The sequence below is a fragment of the Sinocyclocheilus grahami genome, unplaced genomic scaffold (genome assembly GCF_001515645.1).
Source record: "Sinocyclocheilus grahami isolate Dianchi unplaced genomic scaffold, SAMN03320097.WGS_v1.1 scaffold39.1, whole genome shotgun sequence".
In the NCBI taxonomy this organism is placed as follows: domain Eukaryota; kingdom Metazoa; phylum Chordata; class Actinopteri; order Cypriniformes; family Cyprinidae; genus Sinocyclocheilus; species Sinocyclocheilus grahami.
Genome location: NW_015505218.1, coordinates 208,613 through 224,079, shown reverse-complemented (window position 1 = coordinate 224,079; position 15,467 = coordinate 208,613). Strand labels below are relative to the sequence as shown.

The window sequence follows — 15,467 nt, the reverse complement described above, 5'->3', positions numbered from 1 at the left end:
AATATAACTTTTTTATTTTAAAAACAAATAAGCAAGCCCTGTCCAGATTTAAAAAGAACGCAAAAGTAACACTTTTAAAAAGTGTAATTACACATTTGGGCCATCAATGTTTTATCAAACTTTGCTACATACAAAGAGAATTTAGAGCCTGACAGATACCAGATCTCAGGATATATCACAAACTTCAGGACAGTAACTTTCCACAAAAAGTAACTAAGTAACGTAATTAGTTACTTTTTTTATGGAGTAACGCAATATTCTAATGCATTACTTTTAAAAGTAACTTTCCCTGATGAGAATTGCTTGAGTTCGGTGTAATCTTTAACTTTTGAGGATCTTGGCAAATCTGAGCATAGTTTGAGACATTATTGGGTGGGCTTCAGACGTGAAAATGTACAAAATTAAACTTAAACTTAAATATGTCATGACGATTCTTCTTGATTAATTCTCACGATTCTTACGATTCTCATAATTAAATGATGCACCCAACATTTGAGATTTTATAATCAACACCCACAGAGACCCACTGGTCTCCTGTCAAGAGCTACACCTTGGTGTCAATTTAATCAGCACTATTATCATTAAATGTTAGTATCTGAAAGACATTGGTGGCTAGTTCACCAAATAAATCATCAATGCACTTGATTGTTATTTTTTCATTATTGAGTATTTAAACCGCTGTGTGAACACCAGCTTGCAGTTCCGAGTAATTCTGGTTATTTTATTCATAAACAAACCCAAGCTTTCTGCTTAGAAGCAATGATTGGCAAGAAAAAAAGAACATTTGGCAATGAGGTACGATCTTATTTCCAGAATATCCCACTTTCTACGGTTTGAAACCTGGGCGCCCCGTTCCCACAGATCTGAAAGCAGCCGCAAGCACGGGAATGCAGGGCTCGATTCACATTCCAGGCTGTAGCGCTGGGAACAGATTACGTAAATGTGTTTTTGGTGAAGGAGTCTAGCATGTCTTGCCACCAGCATAGTTGAGGCGTTGCTATGGTTTCCTCTCATGAATCAGTTCCTGCCTCTGACTATAGAGACAGAAAGTGAGAGATAATTCATCTGTGCAGAGGTCTGTGGCTAGCAAATGCTGTTTTATTTTCACACACTATAAGGCAGACATAATATGTGCAACATTTGTATATTTCTTTACAAAAATCTCTGCTCTGTTCTTTTCCCTACTGTATTCTATATTCATGTTTGTATTTTATTCACCCATTAACTCGTAGTTTATTATATGTATTACATTCTATAATTTATTCTATTTTTCTTGTTGTTTCTGTTTGTTGTTGCACTGTTGGACGAGGAACTAAGAAAAAAAAGAAAACCCTCATTCTTGTAAATGGAAGTATTCTGACAATACATTATCCTGGAATGAGAAAACATTATCCTGAAGTTTGTGATATATCCTGAGATCTGGTATCTGTCAGGCTCTAAATTCTCTTTGTATGTAGCAAAGTTTGATAAAACATTTATGGCCCAAATGTGTAATTCAATCTTCAGAGGGGTTATTAAATGTGTAACAAATCATGTTAAAATGTATCGTAATTTATTGGAAAATGTAACATTATTTTTTATCAAACTTTGTTAATCGCCTTAATCTGTTAAACAACTGAGAATTAATCAATTAATGCAAGTGAAGAACAAGTTTATACTCATGTGCGTTATATTATGTACGTTATGGTCTTTGACAGACAGCATGTTGAAGCTGCTCAGGCCGTCATTTTCTCCTTCTTCTCGGAAAGCGATGAAGTAGTCAAAAGTGGTGTGGGTTTTCTTGCAAATGCGTGTTTTCGCTGGACCTCTGCTTCTTGTAAATACTACTGTGTAGGGCCGGATTTCCGCATATAGGCATTCTAGGCACGTGCCTACGCTCGCTCGTCCAGGGGGGCCCAAACACAATGAAGAGATATATCATATTTTTGTTATACTATGGGCTATCTACAACAGTAAAAGAACCAAAAACCCCAGAAGACATTGAGCAAATAAATATAACAAACAATAGGGTAAAAATTGACAAACTATTTCCATGTCTTCCACCTTTTTTATACAGAAATCATGGAAATCACGCTTTCTTTCTCCCGTTCTCTCTCACAGACGCACACACAGTACAGACACGCACTCGCACACACACGCTGCCCCACGAATTTATCAATAAAATAGTTTCGCAGCTGAAAAGCTACATGACTTTTCTCAGTAGCGAGGTTCTTGAAGCAGTTTAACTTAAAGAGTCACTATTAGTAGACGCTGCTGCTGAACGCTGCTGAGATGCAGGTATTCACAAGCACTTAATCTCTCTCTCTCTCCCTCTTTCTCTCTAATAACTGCATTAATAACTGCGTTAGCCTGCATAACAATGGCTCAAGCCTCCGTTATTAGCTCTAAAATGACGTTTTGGAATTTGCAACGGAAGGTTTGGGATGAGTTAAAATTAAAATGAGTTCAAAAATGAGTCTCATACACACATGAGATTTCAGGACGGAAATATCTCAAATGTCTTGAAAGAAATCATCTTAACAATGTCTTGATGTGTGGTTGTGACTCCAGGCCGTTAAAATTATTAGAGAAATAATGCACTCCCGAAGGGGTTATGGGGCCACGACCCCGCGCCGGTTAATGGAATGTTCTTTCTCAGTTCTCAAACAAATTAAGAACTACATTCGATTTTTATTGACTGAACGCAAGCGCTTATTGCAATAGAAAACACTGTAACTGTTTCCACTGATTAAGAAATATTTTTGTTTGCTTGGGTGGTAATATTAGGCCAAATATATTAATAGGGAAGGGGGCCCAAAAATTTGTTTAGCCTATGTCACGAAAAGAGGTAAATCCGGCCCTGCCCCTACTGTGTATTGTGCACATTATTTTTGACAGACATTGATGTTGTGATATTAAAATAATGTAGATTTGGAAACAGATGGATCGTAAGGTAATAATAATTTCTTTGCTGGCATATATAATTCAGTGAAGTGATTGATGTCTGAGTGTTTTATGTCAATGTTTTAGTTCTAATATTCCAACCTACAGCCAGCCTAAGTTTTTGTTATTTGGGTATAAAACATGCTCGAAGTGAGCTTGAGATGTTCAAAATGCTTTTTGCGTAGTTCATTATTTTTTTTTACTGAATGAAGATTATTTCAAGGCTTGTGTTACTCAGAGACTTGAACAAAAATGTTACATTCTGTTACGTAATGTTACATTATGTGCTGTCACAAACTTCAAGTTAATTTTTGACCAGGAGAGGAGCTGTTTTGAGGCACAAAGTTGTTTTTATTGTCTCTTATAACAAAAATCTTTTATTTAAACCCATGAAAATGCAGATCCTGCTGTAAATAATAGTGAAAAATCACTTTTTAAAACTCTTCGCCAATTATTACTCCTTATTAGATTTGGACTCAGATATAAACATAGGAAATATAGATAGTGCCCATTCATTATTATTTGAAAGGTGTGTATGTGTGTGTGTGTGTGTGTGTGTGTGTGTGTGTGTGTGTATGTGTGTGGGTGTGGGTGTGTGTATAGATATATATGGGTGTGTGCATGTGTTTATACATATATGTGTGTGTATATATATATATATACACACACACATATACAGTGGGGCAAAAAAGTATTTAGTCAGCCACCAATTGTGCAAGTTCTCTCACTTAAAAAGATGAGAGAGGCCTGTAATTTTCATCATAGGTATACCTCAACTATGAGATTATTTTTGACAGACATTGATGTTGTGATATTAAAATAATGTAGATTTGGAAACAGATGGATCGTAAGGTAATAATAATTTCTTTGCTGGCATATATAATTCAGTGAAGTGATTGATGTCTGAGTGTTTTATGTCAATGTTTTAGTTCTAATATTCCAACCTACAGCCAGCCTAAGTTTTTGTTATTTGGGTATAAAACATGCTCGAAGTGAGCTTGAGATGTTCAAAATGCTTTTTGCGTAGTTCATTATATTTTTTTACTGAATGAAGATTATTTCAAGGCTTGTGTTACTCAGAGACTTGAACAAAAATGTTACATTCTGTTACGTAATGTTACATTATGTGCTGTCACAAACTTCAAGTTAATTTTTTACCAGGAGAGGAGCTGTTTTGAGGCACAAAGTTGTTTTTATTGTCTCTTATAACAAAAATCTTTTATTTAAACCCATGAAAATGCAGATCCTGCTGTAAATAATAGTGAAAAATCACTTTTTAAAACTCTTCGCCAATTATTACTCCTTATTAGATTTGGACTCAGATATAAACATAGGAAATATAGATAGTGCCCATTCATTATTATTTGAAAGGTGTGTATGTGTGTGTGTGTGTGTGTGTGTGTGTGTGTGTGGGAGTATGAAGCAATAAAATGAATATGGATAGAGTAGATCACATCATTAGGTCTTGGGGAAAAAAAGATGAGAATTATTTGAGTACTTCGACACACTTTGAAATCTCTGACATTTGATTACAGATTTTGGCATGATGGTAAATTGTTGAGCCCTCACCTGAAACGTGTGAGTTTTGAAACTGGCAGCTGAGCGTCGTACTGAATGGCAGGTGATGCTTACACTCATTATGACACATTTGTAGACTGATAATTGTTTGGTGTGATGTGGGGATTGTGTTCCAACACCAAAAGCTAATTCCTCTTTACAAATGACTCTTTATCATGTAGCGGGATATTTTTTCATGTCATCATACTTCAGTTTACAAGAATGAGGTTTCATTTATTTTTCAGTCTGTATTAATCGTAAAGTAAAGAGGGGGGAGCACTGTTAGAATATAAGTGCTAGCAAACATGCACATCTTCAGGCTAGTTGCTAGGCTACTCACACAGCTAAAATAATACACGTTTGGTTGACCGCGTCATGTGCACCGAAGACTGAGTTCCTCCTGTGCGTCTGTATATCTCTCCATGCTGAATTATCAGCATTATAACAGCTGCAGGAAGAGTTCACAGCCTCAGTAGATTTGAACAATACAAGTCTTTCAAGCATTGCCTTTAAATTGAAAATGGCAAAACAGAAATAAGAGTCTGAAAATGGTTTAGAGTAGCCTTACAGAGAGATTATCTGAGACGTCCTCCCATGAGAGTGACTCTAGACGCTGTGAAGCATGAGGGGCCTTGCTTGGTTGTCATGGAAATGGTCGTAGGCTTCAAGGCAAATAGCCTGAGTAAACCCATCAAACTCACAATCACTAAATATATTGCTAATATATAGTGGGGAAAATATATATAAATCAACAAAAGAGCAATGATATGCAAGTGCTATAACAAGTCTCAGTCAGCTTAAGGCAGTACACGTAGCAAGGTTTATTTTATTATATAATAAATAAAAAGAAAACAGATAGAATAGAAAAAGAATAGAGCAAGCCAGTGTTAGAGGCATTTTTGCTTTTTGTTAATTGTATAATAAATTAAAAGGAAACAATTAGATAGAATAGAAAAAGATTAGAGAAGCTAGTGTTAGTTTTTTTTTAAAGAAAACAAGCAGTTAGTAAATGAATAGAGTGCAAGTCTAAAAGGGGTAAGTTTTTTTTAAAGATTAGGATTAGAATAGAGAGTTAAAGGGTCAGATAAATATATAAATATACTATATATATGTATGTGTACTGTATATGTATATAATATGCGTTTGTTTCATTCGAATGAACTTAGCGTGTCATGTGCACCGCAGACTGAGGTTCCCCCTTGAGGATGTTTATGTGTGCTCACCGTGCTGAATTATCAGCATTATTATGACAGCTGCAAAAGGAGTTCACTGCCTCAGGGAGAAACGCAGCCTATATTTTAAAAATGCATTGTCTTTATATTGAAAATGGCAAAACAGAAATAAGATGAGTCTAAAAATGGATGTGTTTAGAGTAGCATTACAGAGAGATTGTCTGAGACAAACAGACCTCCTCACATGAGAGTGACTCTAGAAGCTCTAGTACTCAGCGGAGCATGAGAAAGGGCCTTGCTTGGTTGTCATGGAAATGGTCGTGAGCTTGAAGGCAAATATTCTGAGTAAACCCGTAAAACACAAAATGACTTGCTAATATACAGCGGTGCTTGAAAGTTTGCGAACCCTGTAGAATTTTCTAGATTTCTGCATAAATTTGACCCAAAACATAAGTTGCAAAAGTATGTGAATCTTTGTTTTCAGTTTCTGGTGTTACCCCCTTTTGCAGTAATAACTGCAAGTAACGTTGCTTGTAACTGCTGATCAGTCCTGCACAACGGCTTGGAGGAAGTTTAGCCCATTTCTCAGTACAGAACCGCTTCAGCTCTGTGATGTCGGTGGGTTTCCTCCTCTGAACTTGCTTCAGGTCCTTCCTAGCGCTGGACGATATGGCCAAAATATATATCATGATATATTTCTTAATTTTGGTCGATACGATATAAGGTACTTTGACACAAAGCAGCACTCCACTCACAAACGCTACTTTAATCAGATAAAATTAAAACGCCATCGAAACTTTTCTGAAGACAGTTGATTCCCTTCAAAGATAAATTCATATAAAACACAATTTTGAAACATGCAGTGCTCGTGTTTATTCAACAAAGTCAAACTGTCAATGCCTTTTGGAAAATCTATTTGTGGCGGTCAGTGTTGATATTGTGGCGGGCAAATAAGTCAATGTATGGGAAACACTGGTAAAGAAATATCGGAAATGTGTTTAAAAATCATATCACCATTATGTCCAGCCCTAGTCCTTCCACAACATTTCAATTGGATTAAGGTCCGGACTTTGACTTGGCCATCTTTAACCATTCTTTGTGCTTGGGGTCGTTGTGTTGCTGCATGACCCACTTTCTCTTAAGATTTAATTCTCAGACAGATGTCCTGACATTTTCCTTCAGAATTTGTTAGTATAATTCAGAATTCATTGTTCCATTTGATTGGGTTCTCTTTGTCTACTTTCAGGACTTGTGCGAAAATCTGATTATGTTTTGGGCCATATTTATGCAGAAATATTCTAAAGGGTTCACAAACTTTCAAGCAGCACTATGTATATATATATATATATAAATACAATTATTTTATAGCAGGCTACATTTTAAAAATACAATGCTAATATTTATTTATTTATTTGTTTGTTTGTTTATTTGTTTGTTTGAAGTTTCATCATTTTCAAACCTAAAATAACAAAAGTGAAACACTTAACCCATGCAGTGACGGTAGGCTTTGATGCATTAATTATGAAATTGAATAATCAATTATAATGACTAATAATTACCCAATGTTTTAGACCCAAATGCAGTCTCACAACAGGCGTGGAGTGCGTGAGACTGAGCAAATAAGCACTCGCTTTAAATGAAATGAAGTTTGCAGAGATTGACTTTCTGTGTCATTTTTAATTGCATTCATCCAAGTGAGCATGTGACTAAATTGTTTTTCATTTCGTTCCCAATTATAATCAGCTCTATTATGCATTTCATGGAATATTTGGTCAATATGAACGAAATGGCATTATTGTAGCGCACCTCTGCTCATGTTGAGAATTTATAATGTTTAATAGGCCTGCATTAATTTAATTTTGTGATCCTGCATGATTTAATGAGACTTGTCTGCCTTATGATATGCTAATCTGTAATAAACCAAAATTGTCTGTTTGTTTGTTTGTTTGTTTGCATTAAGTCAGATCAAATCTTTTGATTTTTTTTATTCACATTGGCTCAGTAATACATGTAGTGTTATGTTTCGCCTTATTTTTACAGTAATGCCACTTTGAATCTTCTTTCTGCTGCATGTTCAAATCATGCTTTTATGCTTTCATTTCATTCCAAAGTCCAAAATTACATTTTTTGAGCCAGTGAATGTAAAGCCTGGTTTATGTTTGACACTACTTTATTACAAATGTTCCTTCAGGCATATTTTGTAAAATAATAATGAATCATGCCATTTCATGAATAAATATTAAGCATATATTAACAGACCTAACACTACTCCACTGATGAAAGAGGTATTTGTTTGTTCAGTTATAAATCATAACGAAACACAATATAGTTATTATAGTGCTAAAAGACATCAGTGTTCATCCACACCCTGTTTTCACTTGGGAAACCCTGATTCTGGCTTTGCAACTGATTCATATTCATATTCATATAATGAATATATTCATATTCATTAGGGTTTCTTGTGACATTGTGGTAATTATTAAGGTGAAAATGTAGGCAACACTCCACCCAAAAAATTTTTTTTAAATGCATTGCAGTTTCGCTTGGTGTATTACAAAATATTTATATTGTTGGCAAAAAAATATGTTTAAAAAAATTCACAGTACTTTGCAGGGCTGTAAATGGTGAAAGTTTAAAAATGAGCCATTTTAAAAGCCGGATTTGCTGCATGACATTACCCCAGAAAATGTTGTGTAAAACAGCCTTCTGTGCTCTCTCAGGTCGGTGTGTGTAGTTGAGCTCAGCCATGCCTCTTGTGGAGAGGACCATCGAGCCCAAGCACCTGTGCCGGGGCGCCCTGCCCGACGGGGTGACCAACGAGCTGGAATGTGTCACAAACAGCACACTGGCAGCCATCATCAAACAACTGGGAGGACTCAGTAGGTTCAGTTTTTCACTCTAGAAGTGCTGATGCACAGTCATCTTTCAGCCTGGTTTAATGCAGTCCTGGCTTGGTCTTTTCATTCATTACTCTGGGTTTGAAATGAGCCCATAGACTTCTGCAGCATCGGCGCTGAGCACAGTCTGCTGTGTTTTAGCTTTGAGCATCATGGTTTTCTAGTACAGTGTTTTTCTGCATGGCTTTTTCACGAGCGAAATGCATTACGCAAAGACAAACAGCTTGTTTATGACAAGTTGCTTGTGATGTTCCTTGTTTGTAAGTCTCTTGGGATATAAATGTCGGCTAATTAAATATAATGCAATTTAAATAAAGGCAGCTCATTATAACTCAGATCATTATGGCTGTCAATGTAACGTGTTAATTTAATTAATTAGTGACAAACGTTTTGTAGGGGAACAACAGGGGACAATTATTAACATTAACAATTGTCAACATTATAAAGACAATTTAATTAAGCTACTACAACTTAATTTAAAAGAAAAATTAATACAGAAATTTGAGTTTAAATTGTACACAATAATAAGCAATAATCAACATTATTATGTCACCATAACTCATCGAAATAATGTTAAATGCAACTTAAAAGTTTTTATTTTTTAAATAGCCCACCCCAACATACTGATAATTTTGATCATAATATTGAAGTCTTTTCAAAGTTTTTGTTAAAATCTGATGAATCATATATGAAGATGAAAAGTTTCAATAGAATGTGAAATTAAACGTTTGTTATAGATTAGAATTTTTTGCACTTTCTTTTTTTTTTTTAATATGCAGCAGATGAATTTCAAGTTTTGAGGTTTTTACACTTTTTGAAATATTTTTCAGTAGAACGTGCACTGTAAAAAAAAATATTTTTCAAAGTTGTAAATAAAACAAAGACTGGAGTGCATTTTAAAAGCAAACACTATTTCAGTTTTTCTACTTCAAGATTTAATGTGTTACTTGCTGTTTCTTTGTAATTGTTTTTTAAAATTTACTAGCCATTTCTGATTTTCTTCAAAATGTTTTTATTCAGTGTACATTAAAACAAGAATCAGCCTTTTTCATGGGGTCTCTAATTAAAAATGAAAGCTATTTGAATGATCAGTTTTGCCTTATTGTACATCACTGTGTGTTTATTGATTCAGGTCGACATGCGGAAGACATCTTCGGGGAGCTGTTTAACGAGGCCAACATCTTCTACATGCGCATGAACAGTTTGCAAGAGCGCGTCGACCTGCTGGCGGTGAAGGTCACACAACTGGACTCCACAGTGGAGGAGGGTGCGTAAGAATGAATGTGCTTTAGCAGATGACCTGATCTTTTGTGACACAGCCTGGAAATACACCAGGATACAACCACAGGGCTGTTGTGAGGATGGGCGCAGGTAATCAGTACAGTGCAGAAGTCTAGGGCCCTATGAAATCCATTGTATTTTTTCCCTAATTTAGTTTTTTTTCCATTTTAATATTTCTGGACCGTTTTTAATGGTTAAATTAATTTTAGGGATCAAAAAGCATGTCTAATTAATTGAAATCATGAAACGTATACAATTTAACAACAATACAATGTAACAAAAAGTACCATTTTTAGGACCCTATAAAATAAGTTTTACTTTTTCTCAAATTACGTTTTGTATTTACAAAATTCTGTGTTTTCGATTAAAATTTTTCTGTATTCCATTTTAATGGTTTAATTAAATTGTAATAATCCATTAATATGCATGTCTAATTAATTGGACCCCCCCCCCCCCCCCCCCCCCCTACTAAATACGCGTCGACCTGCTGGCGGTGAAGGTCACACAACTGGACTCCACAGTGGAGGAGGGTGCGTAAGAATGAATGTGCTTTAGCAGATGACCTGATCTTTTGTGACACAGCCTGGAAATACACCAGGATACAACCACAGGGCTGTTGTGAGGATGGGCGCAGGTAATCAGTACAGTGCAGAAGTCTAGGGCCCTATGAAATCCATTGTATTTTTTCCCTAATTTAGTTTTTTTTCCATTTTAATATTTCTGGACCGTTTTTAATGGTTAAATTAATTTTAGGGATCAAAAAGCATGTCTAATTAATTGAAATCATGAAACGTATACAATTTAACAACAATACAATGTAACAAAAAGTACAATTTTTAGGACCCTATAAAATAAGTTTTACTTTTTCTCAAATTACGTTTTGTATTTACAAAATTCTGTGTTTTCGATTAAAATTTTTCTGTATTCCATTTTAATGGTTTAATTAAATTGTAATAATCCATTAATATGCATGTCTAATTAATTGGACCCCCCCCAGAAATTCTGTGTTGTGTATTTTAATTTTTCTAGTAAACAAATGAAGGCATAAATGAAATGAAAATTAAACAAATTCTTTCATTTTTAGCAAATAGTGCTGCGCAACAGAGGTTTACTGTTAAAATTAAAACATGCAGGAAAAATGTTTATTATTCCTTAAAAAATAATAATAGTTGTATATTATTATTATTATTATTATGGCATTAAGATGCACATTCTGTTGTAAAATAGTCATATATTTCTGTCACAATTTGTTCAAGTTAAACAGAACTTTTATTTTGACAGGTTGCCACGAAGACCTTTAATTTTCTGTGTGTATATGATATGACGATATTTTTCTTATATGCTCATGAAGTGATTTTCAGAGCTGTCTGAATAATAGCTAGAGCTCAGCAGATGAGCACAGATGAGGCAGCTGCAGTAATTAGCAGCGTAGACGAAGTGCTGCGTATCCCACTGATGTCTAGACACTAGCTGAGTTATTTAAGAGCACAGTGGAATAGTTTGGTTGACAAGGGAACATAATTAATAGAGCGGTGCCTTCAAGTCCTTATGGGAAGCTCCTATTTACGTAAATGCTGTATGACGTCCATAATGTGCTTCATTGTCTGACTCACTTCATGAACCATGCAGGTAACATTTACAATTGCAGTGTAATTGAAAGAACCATGAGTCTCTAAATTATATGCACAGAAAGAGAACGTTCCCCACAGGTAACAACACTGAAAAGAATTATACTTTAGACCAACTATCATAACGTTATTCATCATAAACATGATTTTCACAAAGACAAAAAACAAGAACATTAAAAAATAAAAAGATCATTTATTTGCTTTTTGATAAACTGAACAAAACAGGTTTAAACCGGAAACCTTGCGTCTGAGATATAGGGCCAGATTCACTCAACAGTGCAAATTATGATGAAAGCACGATCCCTTAAAAGGACAGATGGGAGTGTAAAGTTCTGCGGGTGATTTACCAGCAATACGCAAATTAAAGAACCGACAGAGCCATCGTACTTTCCAGAAGGATCATAATAATCGAATAATCTACCAAGAGCAGTGGAAATTAGCATAGGGTTGCAAACAAACAGAGCCCATGATAATCAGGCTCTGTGGATAATCTATTAACAACACTGATGCAAAATGGGGTAAGACATACTTTTTTGAGCATTAAATAATGGCACAAATACCAGTAAACAGACTATCACAAACCTTAATAAATCACCTTGCATGATTCATACCCTCTGGTGCTCTTCGGTCACTTTTGAGCGGAACACTTTCTGTTTTGAATTTTTTTTTAATCACAGCTTCATCGGAATGGTACGAAACTTAGTGAATTTTATGGCATTTGTAATGTGAACACACAAAAAAATTTAGGGCATGAGTCGAGCAGACTAAGTGGTCGTAAAAAAGAATAGTCACACTTGTGGTCTTCGGTCAAAAATGACCAACCACAGGAAATGAATGGGAAATCGACAAAAACACAAAAATTCTGAGAATCTACAAATCTGACTCAATGCAGAAAAAAAGTACACGGCAATGACAGGGTGAAACTCTAAAACATCAAGAGTGCAAAACCAACACATTCACTCATACACACACGCGTACACACACTTATATATACACACACACACACACACATATGAACTGGTGTTACTGTAAGACAGCAAATATGTCAAATAAAAGCAATAATTCAACTACAATGCAGTAAAAAAGTGGACAGCAAGGAAGGGGTTACACTCTAAAACATCAAGAGTACAAAACAGACACACTCACTTACACACACTCACAGACACACACACAAACATTTACAATTATACACACTCAAATGAATTGGTATGGCTATAACCATATAGCCAAAACGAGTCAGAAAACTGAAATAAGAGGTTGAAATCAGATCAAACCCAGAAGGATTAAGCTCTGATAAAACATTTCTGTTCAGTTCTGTTACATTTTTATAGAATTTTAATGTTTTGTGTAACAAAATGCTTTCACTGTGTTCAGGTTTGACTGTAGTAATCATAACTCAAAAACTGACGCTTCAAATCAACATTTCAAAACCCAAAAAATCGAATCCTTTACAAAAAGTTGTCTTTGAGAATGTCTAAATATATATCCAAACCCACAACTTAATAAAAATAAGTATTTATGTCTTTAAGTATTTAAGAATTTATAGGCCTTTTATATAGAGCTATATAGGAATCTATGGGCTAAACCATGGAATTGCAGATGTTTTTCTTATTTTACTCCCACCAGATAACACTAATCTGGCTTCAAAAATGGAATTTTAAAGGCATTGACTCTATTTTCTATTCATTGAAAAGTAATATAAAAAATATATATATATATACTGTATATTGTATTTTCAATGGGCAGAAATTCATCATAATTATTGCATAAATATTAATTAGTGACACGAAATGATCTCAAAATACAAAAGAAAAAATATTATTGAACAAAAATATATTACATTGATTTTACTGGGGCGAAAAAAAAGATACCTTTCAGGTGTCCGGTCACTTTTGACCGTGAAGATCACAAGTGTGACTTCCAAATGAGGAGCACCAGAGGGTTCAAATCCTCTCCTTAAATAAATGTTGTGTCTGAAAGGGAAACTCCTAAAAAATGCGTATGCAATAAGGTAAAAAAAACTGTTCACACCTTGAAATCAATAATGTTTCACTGCACGTCTTTAGTAAATCCTGACAGCAGTTTTTAACACCAAAAGAGTGTTTGTGCCGACACAAGCTGTAAATCTGCCACATAATGTCATTTCTAGCAGGTTTGTGTTTGATGGTGTTTTCCGGCTCTGTCTGCTCGCTCTACAGTGTCCTTACAGGACATCAACATGCGCAAAGCGTTCAAGAGCTCTACTATTCAGGACCAGCAGGTGGTTTCCAGAAACTCCATCCCGAACCCTGTCATGGAGCTGTACCAGCGCTGTGACAAACCACCTCCTCTCAACATCCTCACGCCATACAGGTCAGTGCATGCTTCAGCAATAACATTCACAAAAACAAATCTGAACTGTTGATCACCCGTTTCTTTCATGCATGACTGACATATGTGCATCACATTAAGTTGAATTATGTCAAAACTGTGAAATCCAAAGCTATGAACATTTTAGATGCATTTCATTTACATACAGTACATCTTAAATTTAGGACTTAATATAAGTCTTTTAAATTTAATTTAATTTTCGTTTGAAGAAATTAGGCTTAGCCGACAGAATACATGCAGCAGCATTACAGAATCTGTTAACTGTGTTACAGGTATGATTGAAAAGTTATAATTAGATTACCAAAACATTTTGTAAAAATCGGAATTACTATCTGGATTACATTTTGTACATGTAGTATGAAAGAAATATAATACTTTCTCCAGACGCAAGCGTTCAGTTCTTGCACATGAAAAATATAGAATTAAATGAAGTTTTTCACATTTCATGCACAAATTACGGCTCCGCTCTGGTCTTGATTAAAACATGCCCAAACAATTGACACCGTTACTAACCAGACTTATTACAATGGCCACTATTAATCACAGTGCTTGCCGTTGCATCATTATTTTTCTTTTGGAACTTAAAATTGCCATTTTATCTGCTGCATTTTGGTGTACAGAAAACATTTAGGTTAAGTTTCACTTTTCACTTGTCACTATTAGCATGCGACCTTGGCTAATCCAAGTAATGGCTGTTAAATAAGATTAATTTTCTTTATGCAAAATAGTAATAATCAGTAATAAGTATTTTTTTTATTTTAATAAATTTTTAATAAATTGTAAAAAAAAAAAAAAAATAATAATAAAAAAATTATAATTAGTTTAATTTGGTGGTGGGGGGGGGGGGTTGTAAGCAATATGAAATATTAATATTAAGCAAAACGACTTCATTTCTAAGCATGATGTTGTGTTGTCTTGCAGGGATATTATAATTAGGTTAAGTGGGTGGTGGGGGGGGGGGTTGTAAGCAATATGAAATATTAATATTAAGCAAAACGACTTCATTTCTAAGCATGATGTTGTGTTGTCTTGCAGGGATGACAAAAAAGACGGACTCAAATTCTATACCGATCCATCCTACTTTTTTATCCTTTGGAAGGAAAAGATGCTGCAAGCCACAGAAAACAAGAGGAAGGAGAAACGACGGCAGAAGGTGTGTGTGTGTGTGTCTATGGCCAGAAACATGCATTATGTAAGTACATAAATGCAGTCCCGACTGCTTATCCAGTACATTGCAAGAGGATAAAAAGACACAGAAAAGAGGAAACAGGAAACAAGAATGACAAGGTACAAAACAGAGCTTCCAACTAAAAGTGCAAACAACAAAAGACACTAAAATACATGACAGTATCTTTCTCCAGCGATGGCCATTTAAAAGTAGCCACATATTTGACAAAAAAACAACATACAGTATATATTATGGAAGCCCATTTCCGTCACTAAATTAAAACTAAAAAAAAAACTTTTTATCTCATAATTCTGACTTTCTTTTTTTTTTTACAAGTTTTCCTCAGAATTGGACTTTATAACTTATAACTTAAAAAATCTGATTTGTTTTCTCAGAGTTGTGAGTTTAAATCTCACAGTTCTGATTTTTTTCTTGCAACTGCGAGTTTATATCTCAGATATAATAAATATAT

The 15,467-nt window shown here is 34.8% G+C and overlaps 1 protein-coding gene across 1 annotated transcript in view; it reads left to right on the top strand.

Moving 5' to 3' along the window:
- Nucleotides 1-8,368: 8,368 nt before the first annotated feature.
- Nucleotides 8,369-15,467, top strand: part of LOC107581882 (wiskott-Aldrich syndrome protein family member 3) — a 14,244-nt gene continuing 7,145 nt past the window's right edge. Inside the window, exons 1-4 of the mRNA XM_016267559.1 lie at nt 8,369-8,530; nt 9,681-9,815; nt 13,656-13,809; nt 14,863-14,980. Of these exons, the coding sequence (XP_016123045.1) occupies nt 8,398-8,530; nt 9,681-9,815; nt 13,656-13,809; nt 14,863-14,980 (540 nt within the window). The 5' untranslated portion in view covers nt 8,369-8,397. The remainder of the gene's footprint in view (nt 8,531-9,680; nt 9,816-13,655; nt 13,810-14,862; nt 14,981-15,467) is intronic.